The sequence below is a fragment of the Mya arenaria genome, chromosome 4 (assembly GCF_026914265.1).
Source record: "Mya arenaria isolate MELC-2E11 chromosome 4, ASM2691426v1".
Classification (NCBI taxonomy): domain Eukaryota; kingdom Metazoa; phylum Mollusca; class Bivalvia; order Myida; family Myidae; genus Mya; species Mya arenaria.
In genome coordinates this window covers 38,668,414-38,684,229 of record NC_069125.1, presented here as the reverse complement: position 1 = coordinate 38,684,229, position 15,816 = coordinate 38,668,414, and the positions used below count along the sequence as shown (strand labels likewise).

General features: G+C 34.1%; 2 protein-coding genes across 2 annotated transcripts; both read right to left on the bottom strand.

Moving 5' to 3' along the window:
• Positions 1–294: 294 nt before the first annotated feature.
• Positions 295–6,784, bottom strand: LOC128231576 (uncharacterized). Its single transcript, XM_052944580.1, has 4 exons — positions 6,548–6,784; positions 5,321–5,473; positions 3,874–4,389; positions 295–3,576 (listed from the first exon to the last, which is right to left on the bottom strand). Exons 1-4 carry the CDS (start codon positions 6,621–6,623, stop codon positions 2,903–2,905), a joined length of 1,419 nt encoding a protein of 472 aa, XP_052800540.1. The 5' UTR covers positions 6,624–6,784; the 3' UTR covers positions 295–2,902.
• A 1,739-nt stretch (positions 6,785–8,523) lies between these two features.
• LOC128231575 (uncharacterized) lies at positions 8,524–15,520 on the bottom strand. The gene is made up of 4 exons (XM_052944579.1): positions 15,071–15,520; positions 13,950–14,102; positions 12,568–13,095; positions 8,524–12,290 (listed from the first exon to the last, which is right to left on the bottom strand). Exons 1-4 carry the CDS (start codon positions 15,144–15,146, stop codon positions 11,620–11,622), a joined length of 1,428 nt encoding a protein of 475 aa, XP_052800539.1. The 5' UTR covers positions 15,147–15,520; the 3' UTR covers positions 8,524–11,619.
• Between the last annotated feature and the right edge of the window lie 296 nt (positions 15,521–15,816).

The window sequence follows — 15,816 nt, the reverse complement described above, 5'->3', positions numbered from 1 at the left end:
TATGATAACATAATTAGAAACAACGAATGGCAATGGATTAAACACATGCAAAATATATTTGTTAAATGTGGTATGATTTATATTTGGGTTACTTATGAAACGTATTATGTCGCATTTGATTTACTTCCAGGGTATGTACGCTACACGAAATGCATCCAACAAAATGCATTGTACATGTCAATAAACGTTATGTTTAAGGTCTTTTTCTACAATTAATTTTTCCTCGCACAAAATTCCTCTGGATAGAATAAACAACAAACTATCTATTCCCTGTATGTATTTATGTACCTTTTCATTGCCTTCAACCTACATGTTACTCGTCGAAAAAATGAAAAGATTTATATCAGTGGTTTATAACTATGTTTATGCAACATGCTCACGAATCTGGTCCCAAATTATTGAGACAAACCGAAAATTCTTCACACAATTTCCGTTCTAATGGGCCTTACATGACTATATTAACAAATCGTAACAGGTCGCAGGGCTGTCAACGCTTTAAGCTCTTTGATTTTAATGTAAAATTGTATAATACGCTTTAAGTAATGGTTGAAAATTTGTTTGTATGTATTAACACAATAATGGTTTGATGAGACGCAGTTGCATAACCTTATTTTGTGTAAAAACATACTACCGCTTTAAATAATAAAATGTCAAGCTAAGAGTCAATTTAATACTATTTTAAACATACAATGTATAAACTATATAAACGATTGAATTTTAATCACCAAAAAAGCTGTTTGTGGGATAAAATGAATATTATAATTGCATTTAAACCATTTTGGTTTGATATCTTACGCCAGATGAGCATTTCATTGCAATACGTTGATTGTCTTTTCGGGGTTTTACCATGTCTTTCCGGGGTTTTAGAATTATATCAACCGCACAAAATATTATGAAAACTCATTACACTGCTACTTTAAGCAAGCTTATCGTGCAAAACGCATGCCGCAGTCAGTATAATACCAAATTGGTAATGTCAATTAGGTAGTTGACCACTGCAGTTTGAACAGCGCTGGGGTTAATACACACGTGCGTTCATTAACTTTCCAAAGGTTAAAACTGTTATGTTGATCTGCCATTGTCAGATTCCGATTAAAGGTTATTAAAGTATGCAGGCCTATTGGCTTACAGCCTGACCAATAAACCACAAGTGAATTCGTATTCCAGTGAACTCATAATCCTGTGAACTCATAATCCAGTGAACTCATAATCCAGTGATTTCGAATTCCATCAAGTCGACTCTTGTTTCATTGACCGTTCAAAGGCGGAAATCCAATCATTTATTGATTAAGATTTCTTATATAAATTGTGTCCTTTCGTCATAAAGAAGGAGGAGCCTTACTTTTGTGGCCAACGTTTTAACTCATGGAGCAAATTAAGGCACTCTTGTGACTTACGTCTTAACTTATCTTTGAGAAGCAAATAACGTTCAAATTTTGTTGGATATATGGATTTGCCCTTTCATTCATGAGTACCTGAATATAATGCTACTAGCATTATTGTATGGAGGCCAAAAGGAACATACAATAAGAACGGCATACATATTGTATATCTAAATGCCACAAACAATACAACGCGAACTTTTTGTGTTAATACATAAAGACTGTAAAATATTTCAAAACAATACCACACAATGAATAAATAAATGAGTTCACGGTAAAAACTACTGTATTGATAAACTAACAATCAAATCATTAACAAAATCATTTCTTTTTCATGGTTAGACATATACGGTTGTCTCACTGTCCATCACCACCAACTATTTGGTCAGGCCAAGTAAATTCCAAAGTTGGTAGCCCAACGGTACACTATGACTTAAACTAAAAATTATCTCATAACATATAATAGCGCTTTAAATTATGAGCAGTTATAGCAAAACCAATATTTCTTGCAACGCCACATTGTTCTGCGATGTCAATATTTAACCGGAAGTGCACGTCAAAAGAATAGAGCCGTTAAGACTTTGTTTTGATTATATAATTGTCATTTGAGTTGAACAAGACGAATTTTGATGCAATACATGAAAAAGGCGGCTAAATAGGTTTAAATGTGAATATATATATATATATACATAAATATATTTCTCATAATTCAAATGAGGGTAAACATAGGTTTAAACATTCATAAAAGTCAGTGAAATAAGCAGGAATAACATGAATTGATGTATAACTATTATAACAATGTAAATAGAAACACGTAAAAGGTTCAATGCTACATGTTCACCCCACCGACCGATCGGGAAGTAATAAATTATTTCCCGATAAATGTCTGTGGAGCAATTTTTGGACATGCATGTATGTTGAAAGTATTCCATGCACGTTCGGTTGATATCTAGGTGCGTAATGTCGTTCTTTGAGATTATAAACAGAACAGAACGGGGCAGAGCTTGTATCGACTTAAACTATACATATTGTCTCGTCATTATAAACATATTTCATTAAATATACATTAAATATAAGTACAAATGAGAAAATTCAAAATATAATACATTTCATGTCAAGAGTAAGAAATATAATGAAATGAAATTGAAAATCAATATTAAAAAGCTAATGAAATGACATAATTGTCTTTACAGGCAATAAATACTATATTTATAAAGGTCTTTCCTCGCCCTATAATGGCTGCACTATGGCTTGTGAGCGCAATCAACTGGAATAAATAACCTAGCAATGCGGTAAACTGCTGACTTAATTCCTGTGTTTCTTATTGTTAAAACATCCGACACGTATGCGCGAGAATATTTATCGATTTTTAAGCGTAGCGCTTTCCCTTGACAAATGGAAATATCCACTGCGCCTGACCAGCGACCAGTACAACATAACACATGTAAGTAGCGATCGTTAACCAATTCACGGCCATCAAGACTGTTGCTTTACAACATATATTAAGAAAAAATTAAATGTTAATGTCGAGTTCTATTTCTTAGTTTTGATGAGAGATCACCTAACAGATTAAACAGCTGTTTTTGTGTATTTTTATTCTTAACGTTGGAATTAACGCTTGAGGACGCCTTTGAAACCTCTGCTATCGGCATCCATCCACCGTTAAGTGTCTGTAAACCTGCACTTGGTCTGTTGTTGACATTCTGTCCTGTGTTGCTATTTGGAGGTTGATTACCCTTTGTAGAAGAGCTATCCACTTGCCCCGTCCGACTGCCGGAATCAACGGAGGTACTAATATTCACTTCCTTAAATACTGTTACGGGAATACCAGCACCGAGCAATGAGCCTTGCCACTGGCTATTGCCGACTGAACCTAGCCCGATTTCTACTCCACGAGTCTCCCCAGGTGATGATTGTAAAGGTCGAAGTGCTTCGCCAGGATTGAAAAAACCGAGCGGCTCACCGGAGTGCACGGCCGACTGGTCATGGGGTGTAAGGCCGGAGTCTGGTCGTTCAGTTAGATTGCCAGGTTGCCCAAGAGGATCAACTAGATTTGCTCCACCAGAATTCCATTGGCCTAAATCAATTGGTCCAATCAGAGTTTCTGATGGACGAACCTGGATACCATCGCTTGGACCAAATATAGACCTCCCGATGTCTATTCCTGGAAGAATTTGGCCCTGGTTCATTTGACCTTTGGTGAGGAAAGACATATAATTAGTTACATCCAGGTAGATCATAAAATACATTCGGACAGAAAAAGGATGAAGCAGTAATCTTGAGGAAAATGAAATTATTTAAGAACGGCCTATCCTTATATATATATATATATATATATATATATATATATATATATATATATTGCGATATATGAACATTAAGCAAAAGAGATGTCCTAAAGTAGGGGGTTCAGTTCAAAGAACCGTTGTACTGGTCGAAACATATAAGCTTTTTGGCATTAAAAAGTACTGTAATTGTGATTGATAAATACCTATCTGTCGTAGATTATGAGACGCCACTTGAACCTGCAGTCTAAGTTCCTGCAATCGTTTTTCCAGTAGCTTCTCTTCCTGTTGTCGTAGTTTCTGAAGTCTCTGTTCATGCAGCCTCTGTTCTTCCATTCTCTGTTCATGCAATCTCTGTTCATTTAGTTTCTGTTCCAGAAGGTTCTGCTCTCGCAGTTTTTGTTCCTGCAATCTCTGTTCCTTCAGTCTCTGTTCCTCCAGTTTTTGTTCCAGCAGTCTCTGTTCTCGCAGTTTTTGTTCCTGCAATCTCTGTTCCTGGAGTTTCTGTTCTCGTAGTCTCTGTTTCTCCAGACTCTGCTCCAGGCGTTTCTGCTGTTCCTGAATTTCCTGTTGCTTCCTCCTTTTCTCAAGTAGCCGTAGTCTGATAGATGCCATTCTATCTATGTTTATAGGTGCAGGTGTGCTAGTTACTGTGCGATGACTGTTTTGTTTATGTTTAAACAGTTGAAACTGTTCCAGCCACGATGGCCCGACTGGTAAACCTATTTTTTGAAATTGTAACATTAATGTCATTTAGAAAACGTTCCTAAACAAAGCATATGATGGACGATAGATACGCTCATGTGTCATTGAAAGTGAAAATGGATAGAAATTGAGAGAATCTGTGTGTTTTAGAAACTAGGGTGTCTTATCTGTTCAATATATTTATTGAGCAGTTATATTTTAGCTCTTTAACGGTTCTGAAGTCGTTTATGCACAATTAAATGTTTGTCCCCAAAATCTGATTCCCAATTCAGCGTGAACTTTAGACATTTTATCCAATGATAGTACAGCCTTTTACCAAGTATGATTACTAGTAGTCTTAAGACGTGTTTAAATCTGCATAAAAGTACATTTGAGAAAAATCCGTCTTTTGATATTGTTGTTTGCACTTAAATACAAAGAAAAAACGGGGCCTTGGATATAATGATCATCGGAACTTCTACAATGAATCAATGCTCGATATTTTGCGTATAGGTATACTTCTTTAAGGAAGAAAGACTTTTAGATTTTTAAAACATGCCCATGTTGAGAAATGATAGTTAAAAAGTATTTTCTTTAATCATTTATTGTTTTGGAATTCAAAATGAGTGTCTGGCTCCTTAGTCACATGCTTAAAGATAAACAGACCAGACGTTGAGAAAGTGTGTGCATTTGTTTGTATGGTACTCGTATACATATTAACCCTATGTCTTAATTTATATTTCATTTCATGAGCACTTAATTGGCATTGAGTTCAATTTTTGCCCTGGTAAACATACACTAGCACGTAGAATTATTCATAATACTCTTTTATAAGCAGTTAACCAGTTCATGAAAAGTAAAAGAATTTGAAAGCTGGAGTTGGTACATCATTGTTGTTAAAAAGTTATGATAAACTTCTGCTGGACATGTAAATGTGTGCCAAAGTTTATTTTGAGCAACGACGGATACCTGTTGGCGGCATATTCTGTGATGGGGACGATGGAGATGGCGGTGGATATTCGGGCTGAACATTGAGTTTTTCCAGCAGCCTACTTCCCTTCTCTAGCCGCGACCGCAGCTTCTGTCTCTCCAAATTGTGCCAGCGCGTAAGTCGTGAACTTGCTGTATAAGGAAAATATAAACCAAATTACAATGACCTTGACCTATGGAAGCGCAACTAATAGGTGATATATATATATATATATATATATATATATATATATATATATATATATATATATATATATATATATATATATATTGTGAGTCATACTGAATACCACACAATTTGTTACATTATCATGCCATCATTTCCTGTTTAAACACAGTAATTACAGCACGTCTTTTAAACAAAATCACAATATCAAGACGAAATATCACGTTTTCTTCGTAATATATATATATCTATGTATATATACATACTTTGAAATTATATATATAAACTTATTCATTGTTATGTGAATATAAATGCGAATTTCAAACATCATATTAAATCAAACGACCACAAGACTATCACAAAATCTAAACCATTTCTCTCCGAAAAACAGATGGGCTTAACAGCGTCAAAAGTGTACATGTATTAACATTTTCCTTGTCCGAAAGAGTAAAACGCGGTTCATACGGCGTACCATAAGCCGTTCGCGAAAGTTACTGTCTGTAATCATAAACTTTTAACCTACTGTAATTCACAAGCCTTACCATTTTAATTATGATTTTAAATTATTTTTTTAACCATGAACCTAATACAATATACATTTTTTCGCAAGAATATTCGGAGTTTTTTTAATTTATGTATCGAAAGGAATTAATTTTATGTTATAATTGCGGCGGGCTAAATGATTAGCTATCACAAGATTTTATTTGCGGTTTGCTTTTTGCATAAATATAGCTTTTTGCATAAATATTGCTCTGATAGATGTGCCAAATAAACATGACAATTGTATACAAATGTAATATAATCCTATCTAAATACGTACTCAAGCAAAACGGATGGCCCTTTCAGTTGCTGTCCATGGTAAGTCATGGTATTTTGGTATTTTCCTTTATTTGCGCCAGCATTATTACAATCAAGCAATAATAATTGACGTTACTTATATCTTAATAATGTAATGATCAAAGGCAAAATGCCGATTTGCCAATATAACTTGAAACATGAATTGAAAAGGAAATTGACAAACAACAAAAGATTATGCTTACGTTCTTGTCCATTTGTTGAAACAAAAACTCCAATCCAAATCACGGCATGGCACAATCTTGCAGGTAAATATAGCATTTTGAAATAAAAAAAAATATTATTGGCAAAACTTGATCAAAAGCGCCCTTACAGTACGTTAGAAATTTTCCTACTCTTTCACGTTGACCGCCTTCATTTCCACATATAATATATACAAAGAAATGTAAAAGTTTTTGGGGGGTTTTCCGTTTATTATCGAAACGTGCCTCCTTAATAACTTATCATTTCTTAGACCAATGATGTGTGTTTTATGCAACAGCGCACACTTAATGTTTACGTCAGAGATGAAATAAATTTGGTTGAAGTTTATAGAAAAATAACCTTAACAAAATTACGACTTCAATTAACTACTAATGCTTATATAACAGCGCTAACAGTGCGAATTTATGTATATTTAAATAATTAAGGAGAATGATGAATGATCTTTCACAAGCGTTATACATTATTAAAATAGATTTAAGTTATATTGAAAAATGATGTTCTTACATAATTATTATCAATGGGATCTTCATTTTTGTCGGTAAATTTGATACTTTCGGTTTATTTATAATAGCTTTATGTTTCATACGTAACAATTTTGGTCGACAACAATTAAAATGCGTTAAAAGAATTAAATTATATTCTTATTGTTAATAAATGTATTAATATTTTATTTATTAGCATTTATCTTCACCTTTTCTCAGCTGTGAGTTCATACGAAGTTTATACTAATTCATCGTTTAAGCCCATTGTTCAAAATACAACAGCAAAATAAACTGCCGACAATGTTTCAATCACGAGGTAAGCGAGTTCGAATAAATAAACGGTAAGAGTCGATGAAAGTCTTTGAAATAAAAGTACAATTGCAGTCATTTACAAAATATGTTGTTGCGAAGAGAAATCTGAAAATGTTGTTTTAATTGATTTCAAAAGACGCACGACATGATAAATTGACCACAAATATTTGAAGGGCGAGTTTTATTGGCTGTTAAGTCTTCTTTGCATAGGTTTGAGCTGATGTGTTCGCTTGCATATCAAGTGGTTTTGCGACAAAGTTGCTGCTCGTCCTCAGCAATTTTGAACTTACTAATTATATTTGCCCTTTAAACACCAGAAAAGAACAGAATACTAATACTTTTAATACCAATATCTACCTTTTTATCGACTACACAAGTATTGTTAAAGAGTATTCAGTGTAGGTTTTTCCAGATGACTGGAAATGTGAATAAAAGTAGACAGCGTAGTGAAAACCAACAATTATGATTACTCATACATAAATATATATACTTGCAAAACTTATTATAACATTGACTCGTAATTGGCCTATCGTTTCAAATTTTATGGACATATAATTCAGAGCTGTAAGTAATGATTAATGATTTCAATCAAAAATACATTATTAAGTTATTTCAGTATCGTTTGGCCTTCTTGACGCATCCAATGAAATAAACCCAGCCATTTGATTAGTTTAATAATTCGCAAACAACGTTAAATTCCTCTGATGATTTGTGTATAAGTCGATGAAAATTGTTTGCGAAATTACTGCGCCAGTTTACAACATATTATTGTCCTGAAACTTAGTCGACATTATCGCCATGAAGTAAACAAGAGCATAACATAATTTTCAAGAGTCTTGGTCAAGCCGTTCAAGAGTTTTATACGAGATTGAGTCCTTTAATGTACATTTACTGTTCTACGCATTCCAGAAAGGTTCACAAAGCTGGTAGGTGACAGGGCCGTTCTTTCAGAAACACGCTGCACAATATGAAACACAATTTAATCGTATAAGAAAATAACAAGAATACAATTAGTTAAGTTGCAACGGGACTAAACATGTGTGGCACTGACGAAGGTGATGAAGTGGCGATTGTCAAGAAAATCATGCTTGCAACGTAATTGAAAAGGATGGGGAGATGTAAAGTTGGACCATACTGAATGGTAAATAAAAAGAACGACATAGTTTAACAGTATCTTTAACGAAAATGCAAAACAAATGTTGACAAGTATGGGGAAAACACGAAAATAAAACACATGAAAATGTTAATGCAATTAAGAAATTATTGCCGCCATTATCGAATTCTCAATATCCCCAGTTATGTTCAACAAACACAAATGTGAGCAATATCAAAAAGCAATTCAATAATAAAGCACTAAAATATATCAATGCATGTGAAAAATAAGAGTGTGCTTGCTTGCACGTACAGTGTGTCATTTATCTTATATCAACATTTTATAGCAAACCAATCAGCTTAAACATACAACCTGTCTATACCGACAGCGAAAGTTGGACGCAGTTGAAAAAGTTGAAGACAAAGCTTCAGGTATTATGCGCTGTAAGTATCGATCATGTGTTTCCGGTTCGGATAGAAAAATCTGATCCGAGGACAAGTGCGTTGGTAGTTTACGTGGCTTTACGAGTTTCCGGCTTCACAACGTGCGCGAGAGTAAATTATTTTCATCAAAAAAAACGGATATACATGATTGATATCTTTATTTCTTGTTTTTTCAAATTTGTGTTGCTCTTCAAAAATGATATAATTTTAAAACGCATATAATTATACATTCAAAAATTTCAAATGTCCGCGGTGTTGCACGTGACACACAATTGGTTTGGAATGTCGATTTTGTGTAAAAATATATTACAGCTCTTAATAATAAAATTTAAGAGTCAATTTAAAACTATTTTAAACATACAATGTATAAACTATATAAACGAATGAATTTTAATCACCAAAAAAGCTGTTTGTGGGATAAAATGAAATATTATAATTCCATTTAAAACATTTTGGTTTGATATCTTACGCTAGATGAGCATTTCATTGCATCTTCAATACGATGATTGTCTTTTCGGGATTTTACCATATCTTTCCGGGGTTTTACCAAAAATTACGGGTTCATTTCCAGGAAATAAATCTGCCCGAATCCTATGACCCTGATTCTATTATCAACCGATAGTATATTACCATCGCCAGTGGCCAAAATGTGAACACATAGATATAAGGTAAGTGAGCTTATTAGAATTATATCAACCGCACAAAATATAATGAAAACTCATTACACCGCTACTTTTAGCAAGCTTATCGTGCAAAACGCATGCCGCAGTCAGTATAATAACAAATCGGTAATGTCAATTAGGTAGTTGACCACTGCTGTTTAAACAGCGCTGGGGTTAATACACACGTGTGTGCATTAACTTGTCACATGTTAAAAATGCTATGTTGATCTGCCATTGTCAGATTCCGATTATAGTTTATAAATGTATGCAGGCCTATTGGCCTACAGCCTGACCAGTAAACCACAAGTGAATTCGTATTCCAGTGAACTCGTATTCCAGTGAACTCATAATCCAGTGAACTCATAATCCAGTGAACTCATAATCCAGTGATTTCGAATTCCAACAAGTCGACTCTTGTTTCATTGACCGTTTAAAGGCCGTAATCCAATCATTTATTGATTAAGATTTCTTATATAAATTGTGTTTTTTCGTCATAATGGAAGAAGGAGCCTTACTTTTGTGGCCAACGTTTTAACTCATGGAGCAAATTAAGGCACTCTTGTGACTTACGTCTTAACTTATCTTTGAGAAGCAAATAACGTTCAAATTTTGTTGGATATATGGATTTGCCCTTTCATTCAATAGTACCTTAATATAATGCTACTAGCACTATTGTATGGAAGCCAAAAGGAACATACAATACGAACGGCATACAAATTGTATATCTAAATGCCACAAACAATACAACGCGAACTTTTTGTGTTAATACATAAAGAGTGTAAAATATTTTAAAACAATACCACACAATGAATGAATAAATGAGTTCACGGTAAAAACGACTGCATTGAAAAACTAACAATCAAATCATTTTTCATGGTTAGACATTAACGGTTGTCTCAATGTCCAACACCACCAACTATTTGGTCAGGTCAAGTAAATTCCAAAGCTGGTAGCCCAACGGTACAACATGACTTAAACTAATAACTATCTCAAAACATATTATAGCGCTTTAAATTATGAGCAATTATAGTAAACCAATATTTCTTGCAACGCACCATTGTTCTGCGATGTCAATATTTAACCGGAAGTGCACGTCAAAAGAATAGAGCCGTTAAGACTTTGTTTTGATTAGTTAATTGTCATTTGAGTTGAACAAGACGAATTTTGATGCAATACATGAAAAAGGCGGCTAAATAGGTTTAAATGTGAATATATATTCATAAGTGAATTCGTATTCATAATTCAAATGAGGGTAAACATAGGTTTAAACATTCATATAAGTCAGTGAAATAAGCAGGAATAACATGAATTGATGTATAACTATTATAACAATGTAAATAGAAACACGTAAAAGGTTCAATGCTAAATGTTCACCCCACCGACCGATCGGGAACTAATATATCATTTCCCGGTAAATGTCTGTGGAGCAATTTTTGGACATGCATGTATGTTGAAACAGCGACCAGTACAACATAACACATGTTAGTATCGACCGTTTAACTACTCACGTCCATCAAAACTGTTGCTTTACAACATACATTAAGAAAAATTGAAAGAAATGTGTTTTTGATAAGTATTCAGTTTTTACAATCTTAAAATTATCCAAAGACCCTTTCCCATTGAAAGTTGTCAACAAGTATTCCTACAGAATCGGCCTGGAGGCCACGTCTACAAAATGCGAGATATATAAAAATAGAGGTTTGTTTAAATCAGCCTTAACTGCTGGATAACCGTATTAACATAGTAGAAATCGAATCTCACTTGTGGTAGTTTTCACAGACAACTGTCGTCTCTAATCCACAAATCATGGCAGACCTTTTTATCTATCGAATTATTCGCTACTAGAGCAGACCCTCATACAGCTTAATCAACATTAAAAACTTAATCATGTAGGTGAACATACTTAAATTGTGTTTTTTAATTATCTATGTTATTAGAAATCATTTATAAATACTAAATAGTTTTGGATGAAAAAGTTTGAATATTTAAAACAAATGCATATATGGTTAGGACAATTGTTGTCCCTATCTATATGCGCGAATGAAAAAGTGGATTCAAATTTTAATGTAGAGCTCTATTTTTTAGTTTTGATGAGAGATCACCTAACAGATTAAACGGCTGTTTTTGTGCATTTTTATTCTTAACGTTGGAATTAACGCTTGAGGACGCCCTTGAAACCTCTGCTATCGGCATCCATCCACCGTTAAGTGTCTGTAAACCTGCACTTGGTCTGTTGACATTCTGTCCTGTGTTGCTATTCAGAGGTTGATTAACGTTTGTAGAAGAGATATCCACTTGCCCTGTCCGACTGCCGGAATCAACGGAGGTACTGATATTCACTTCCTTAAATTCTGTGACGGGAATACCTGCACCGAGCAATGAGCCTTGCCACTGGCTATCCCCGACTGAACCTAGCCCGATTTCTACACCACGAGCCTCCCCAGGTGATGATTGTAAAGGTTGAAGCGCTTCGCCAGGATTGAAAAATCCGAGCGGCTCACCGGAGTGAACGGCCGACTGGTCATCGGGTGTAAGGCCTGAGTCTGGTGGTTCAGTTAAATTGCCAGGTTGCCCAAGAGGATCAAATTGATTTGCTCCAACTGAATTCCATTGGCCTAAATCAATTGGTCCAATCAGAGTTTCTGATGGACGAACCTGGATACCATCGCTTGGACCAAATAAAGAGCTCCCGATGTCTATTCCTGGAAGAATTTGGCCCTGGTTCATTTGACCTTTGGTGAGGAAAGACATATAATTAGTTACATGCAGGTAAATCATATTATACATTCGGACAGAAAAAGAAGGAAGCAGTAATCTTGAGGACAACGAAAATATTTAAGAAAGGCCTATCCTTATTTATATGTCATATTGCGACATATGAACATTAAGAAAACATATATCAAAGCAGTATAAATAGAAGTGTCCTAAAGAAACAAAGAACTGTTGTACTGGTCGAAACATATGAGTTTTTTGGCATTAAAAAGTACTGTAATTGTGATTGATAAATACCTATATGTCGTAGATTATGAGACGCCCCTTGAACCTGCAGTCTAAGTTCATGCAATCGTTTTTCCAGTAGCAACTCTTCCTGTCGTCGCAGTTTCTGAAGTCTCTGTTCCTGTAGCCTCTGTTCTGCCATTCTCTGTTCATGCAATCTCTGATCCTCAAGTTTCTGTTCCAGGAGTTTCTGTTCACGCAGTTTTTGTTCCTGCAATCTCTGTTCCTTCAGCCTCTGTTCCTCCAGTTTCTGTTCCAGAAGTTTCTGTTCTCGCAGTTTTTGTTCCTGCAATCTCTGTTCCTGGAGTTTCTGTTCTAGTAGTCTCTGCTTCTCCAGTCTCTGTTCAAGAAGTTTCTGCTCTTGCACTCTCTGTTCCTGAATTTCCTGTTGCTTCCTCTTTTTCTCTAGTAGCCGTAGTCTGATAGATGCCATTCTATCTATGTTTATAGGTGTAGGTGTGCTAGTGACTCCGCGATGACTGTTTAGTATATGTTTAACCAGTTGAAACTGTTCCAGCCACGATGGCCCGACTGGTAAACCTATTTTTTGAAATTGTAACATTAATGTCATTTAGAAAACGTTCCTAAACAAAACATATGATGGACGATAGATACGCTCATGTGTCATTGAAAGTAAAAATGGATTCAAACTGAGAGAATCTGTGTGTTTTAGAAACTATGGGGTCTTATCTGTTACAAAATGTTCCATATGTTCAACATATTTGATGTGCATTTAAGTTTAAGCTCTTTAACGGTTTTGAAGTCGTTTATGCACAATTAAATGTTTGTCCCAAAAATCTGATTCCCAATTCAGAGTGAACTTTAGAAAGTTTATCCAAAGATAGTACAGCCTTTTACCAAGTATGAATACTAGTAGTCTTAAGACGTGTTTGAATCTGCATAAAAGTAAATGAGAGACAAATCCGTCTTTTGTTCTTGTTGTTTGCACTTAAATACACAGAAAAACAGGGCCTTGGATAGAATGATCATCGAAACTTTTAGATTTTTAAAACATGCCTCTGTTAAGCAAGAATTGTAAAAAAAGTGTTTACTTAAATCATTTATTGTTTTAGAATTCAGAATGTGTGTCTGGATCCTTAGTCACATGCTTGAGAAAGTGTGTGCATTTGTTTGTAAGGTACTCGTATACATATTAACCCTATGTCTTAATTTAAATTTTATTTCATTAGCACTTAATTGGCATTGAGTTCAATTTTTGCACTGGTAAACATACACTAGCTCTTGGAATTATTAATGATTCTCTTTTATAAGCAGTTAACCAGTTCTTGAAAAACAACATAATTTACAGTTGGAGTTGGTACATCATTGTTATGATAAACTTCTGCTGGACTTGTAAATGTGTGCCAAAGTTTATTTTGAGCAATGACGGATACCTGTTGGCGGCATATTCTGTGAAGGGGACGATGGAGATGGCGGTGGATATTCGGGCTGAACATTGAGTTTTTCCAGCAGCCTACTTCCCTTCTCTAGTCGCGACCGCAGCTTCTGTTTCTCCAAATTGTGCCAGCGCGTAAGTCGTGAACTTGCTGTAGAAGAAAAAACCAAATTACAATGAACTTGACTTATGGAGTCGCGACTTATATCCTGTTTAAACAAAGTAACTACCGCACGTCTTTTAAACAAAATCACAATATCAAGACGATATCACGTTTTCTTCATAAGATTTATATATATATATATATATATATATATATATATATAATATATATATATATATATATATACATACTTTTGGAATTCGCATTTATATTCACATATAAGTATATACTTATTTATTTATATGTGAATATAAATGCGAATTTCAAACATCATTTTAAATCAAACGACCATATGACTATCACAAAACCTAAAACATTTCTCTCCGAAAAACAGACGGGCTTAACAGCGTCAAAAGTTTACATATATTAACAGTCTCCTTGTCCGAAGGATTAAAATGCGGTTTATATGACGTAACATAGGACGCTCGCGAAAATCACGGTCTGGAATCACAAACCTTTAACCTACTATGATGCAAAAGCGTTACCATTTTAATTATGTTTAAAATGATTTTTTAAGCTGCCTATTTTCTGAACCATTAATCTTATACAATGTACACCATTATCACGCATTTATATTCACGAGTTTGTTTATTTATTTATCAAAAGCAATTTATTTTATGTTATATCTGCGGCAGGATAAATGATTTTTACAAGGTTTTATTTGCGGTTTGCTCTGATAGATGTGCCAAACAAACATGACAATTGTATACAAATGTAATATAATCCTATTTAAATACGAACTTAAGCAAAAGGGATGATCCTTCTAGTTGCTGTCCATTGTGAGTCATTATATTTTGGTATTTTTATTTATTTGCGCCAGCATTATTACAATCAAGCAATAATATTTAACGTTACTTAAATGTTAATAATGGTCAAAGGCAAGATGCCGATTTGCCAATATAACTTGAAACATGAATTAAAAAGGAAATTGACAAACAACAAAAGATAATGCTTACGTTCTTGTCCATTTGTTGAAACAAAAACTCCAATCCAAATCACAGCATGGCACAATCTTGCAGGTAAATTTAGCATTTTGATATAATAAAAAAATATTATTAACAACACTTGATCAACGACACCCTTGCAGTACGTTAGAAATGTTCCTACTCTTTCAGGTTGACCGTCTTCCTTTCCACATATAATATAAACAAAGAATGGTAAAAGTTTTTGGGGGGTTTTCTGTTTATTATCAAAAGGTGACTCCTTAATAACTTATCATTTCTTAGACCAATGACGCGTGTTTTATCGCGGCAATTGTGCAACAGCGTATTCTTAATGTTTACGTCAGAGATAAAATTAATTTGGTTGAGGTTTATAGAAAAATAATCTTAAAGAAATTACGACTTTAATTAACTACTAATGATTATATATAGGCGGGAGCAGTGCGAATTTATATATATTTAAATACTAAATGAGAGTGATGAATGATCTTACACAAGCGTTAAACATTACTAAGATAGATTTAATTAATACTGAATAATGGTGTTCTTACGATATTATTATCAATGGGATCTTCTTCTTTTTAAATTTGATACTTTTAGTTTATTTATAATGGCTTTATATATTATACGTTATAATTTTGGTCGACAACAATTAAAATGCGTTAAAAGAATGAAATTATATTTTAATAGTCAATAAAATGTATTAATATTATATTCATTGGCATTTATCTTCACTTTTTCTCAGCTGTGAGTTCATACGA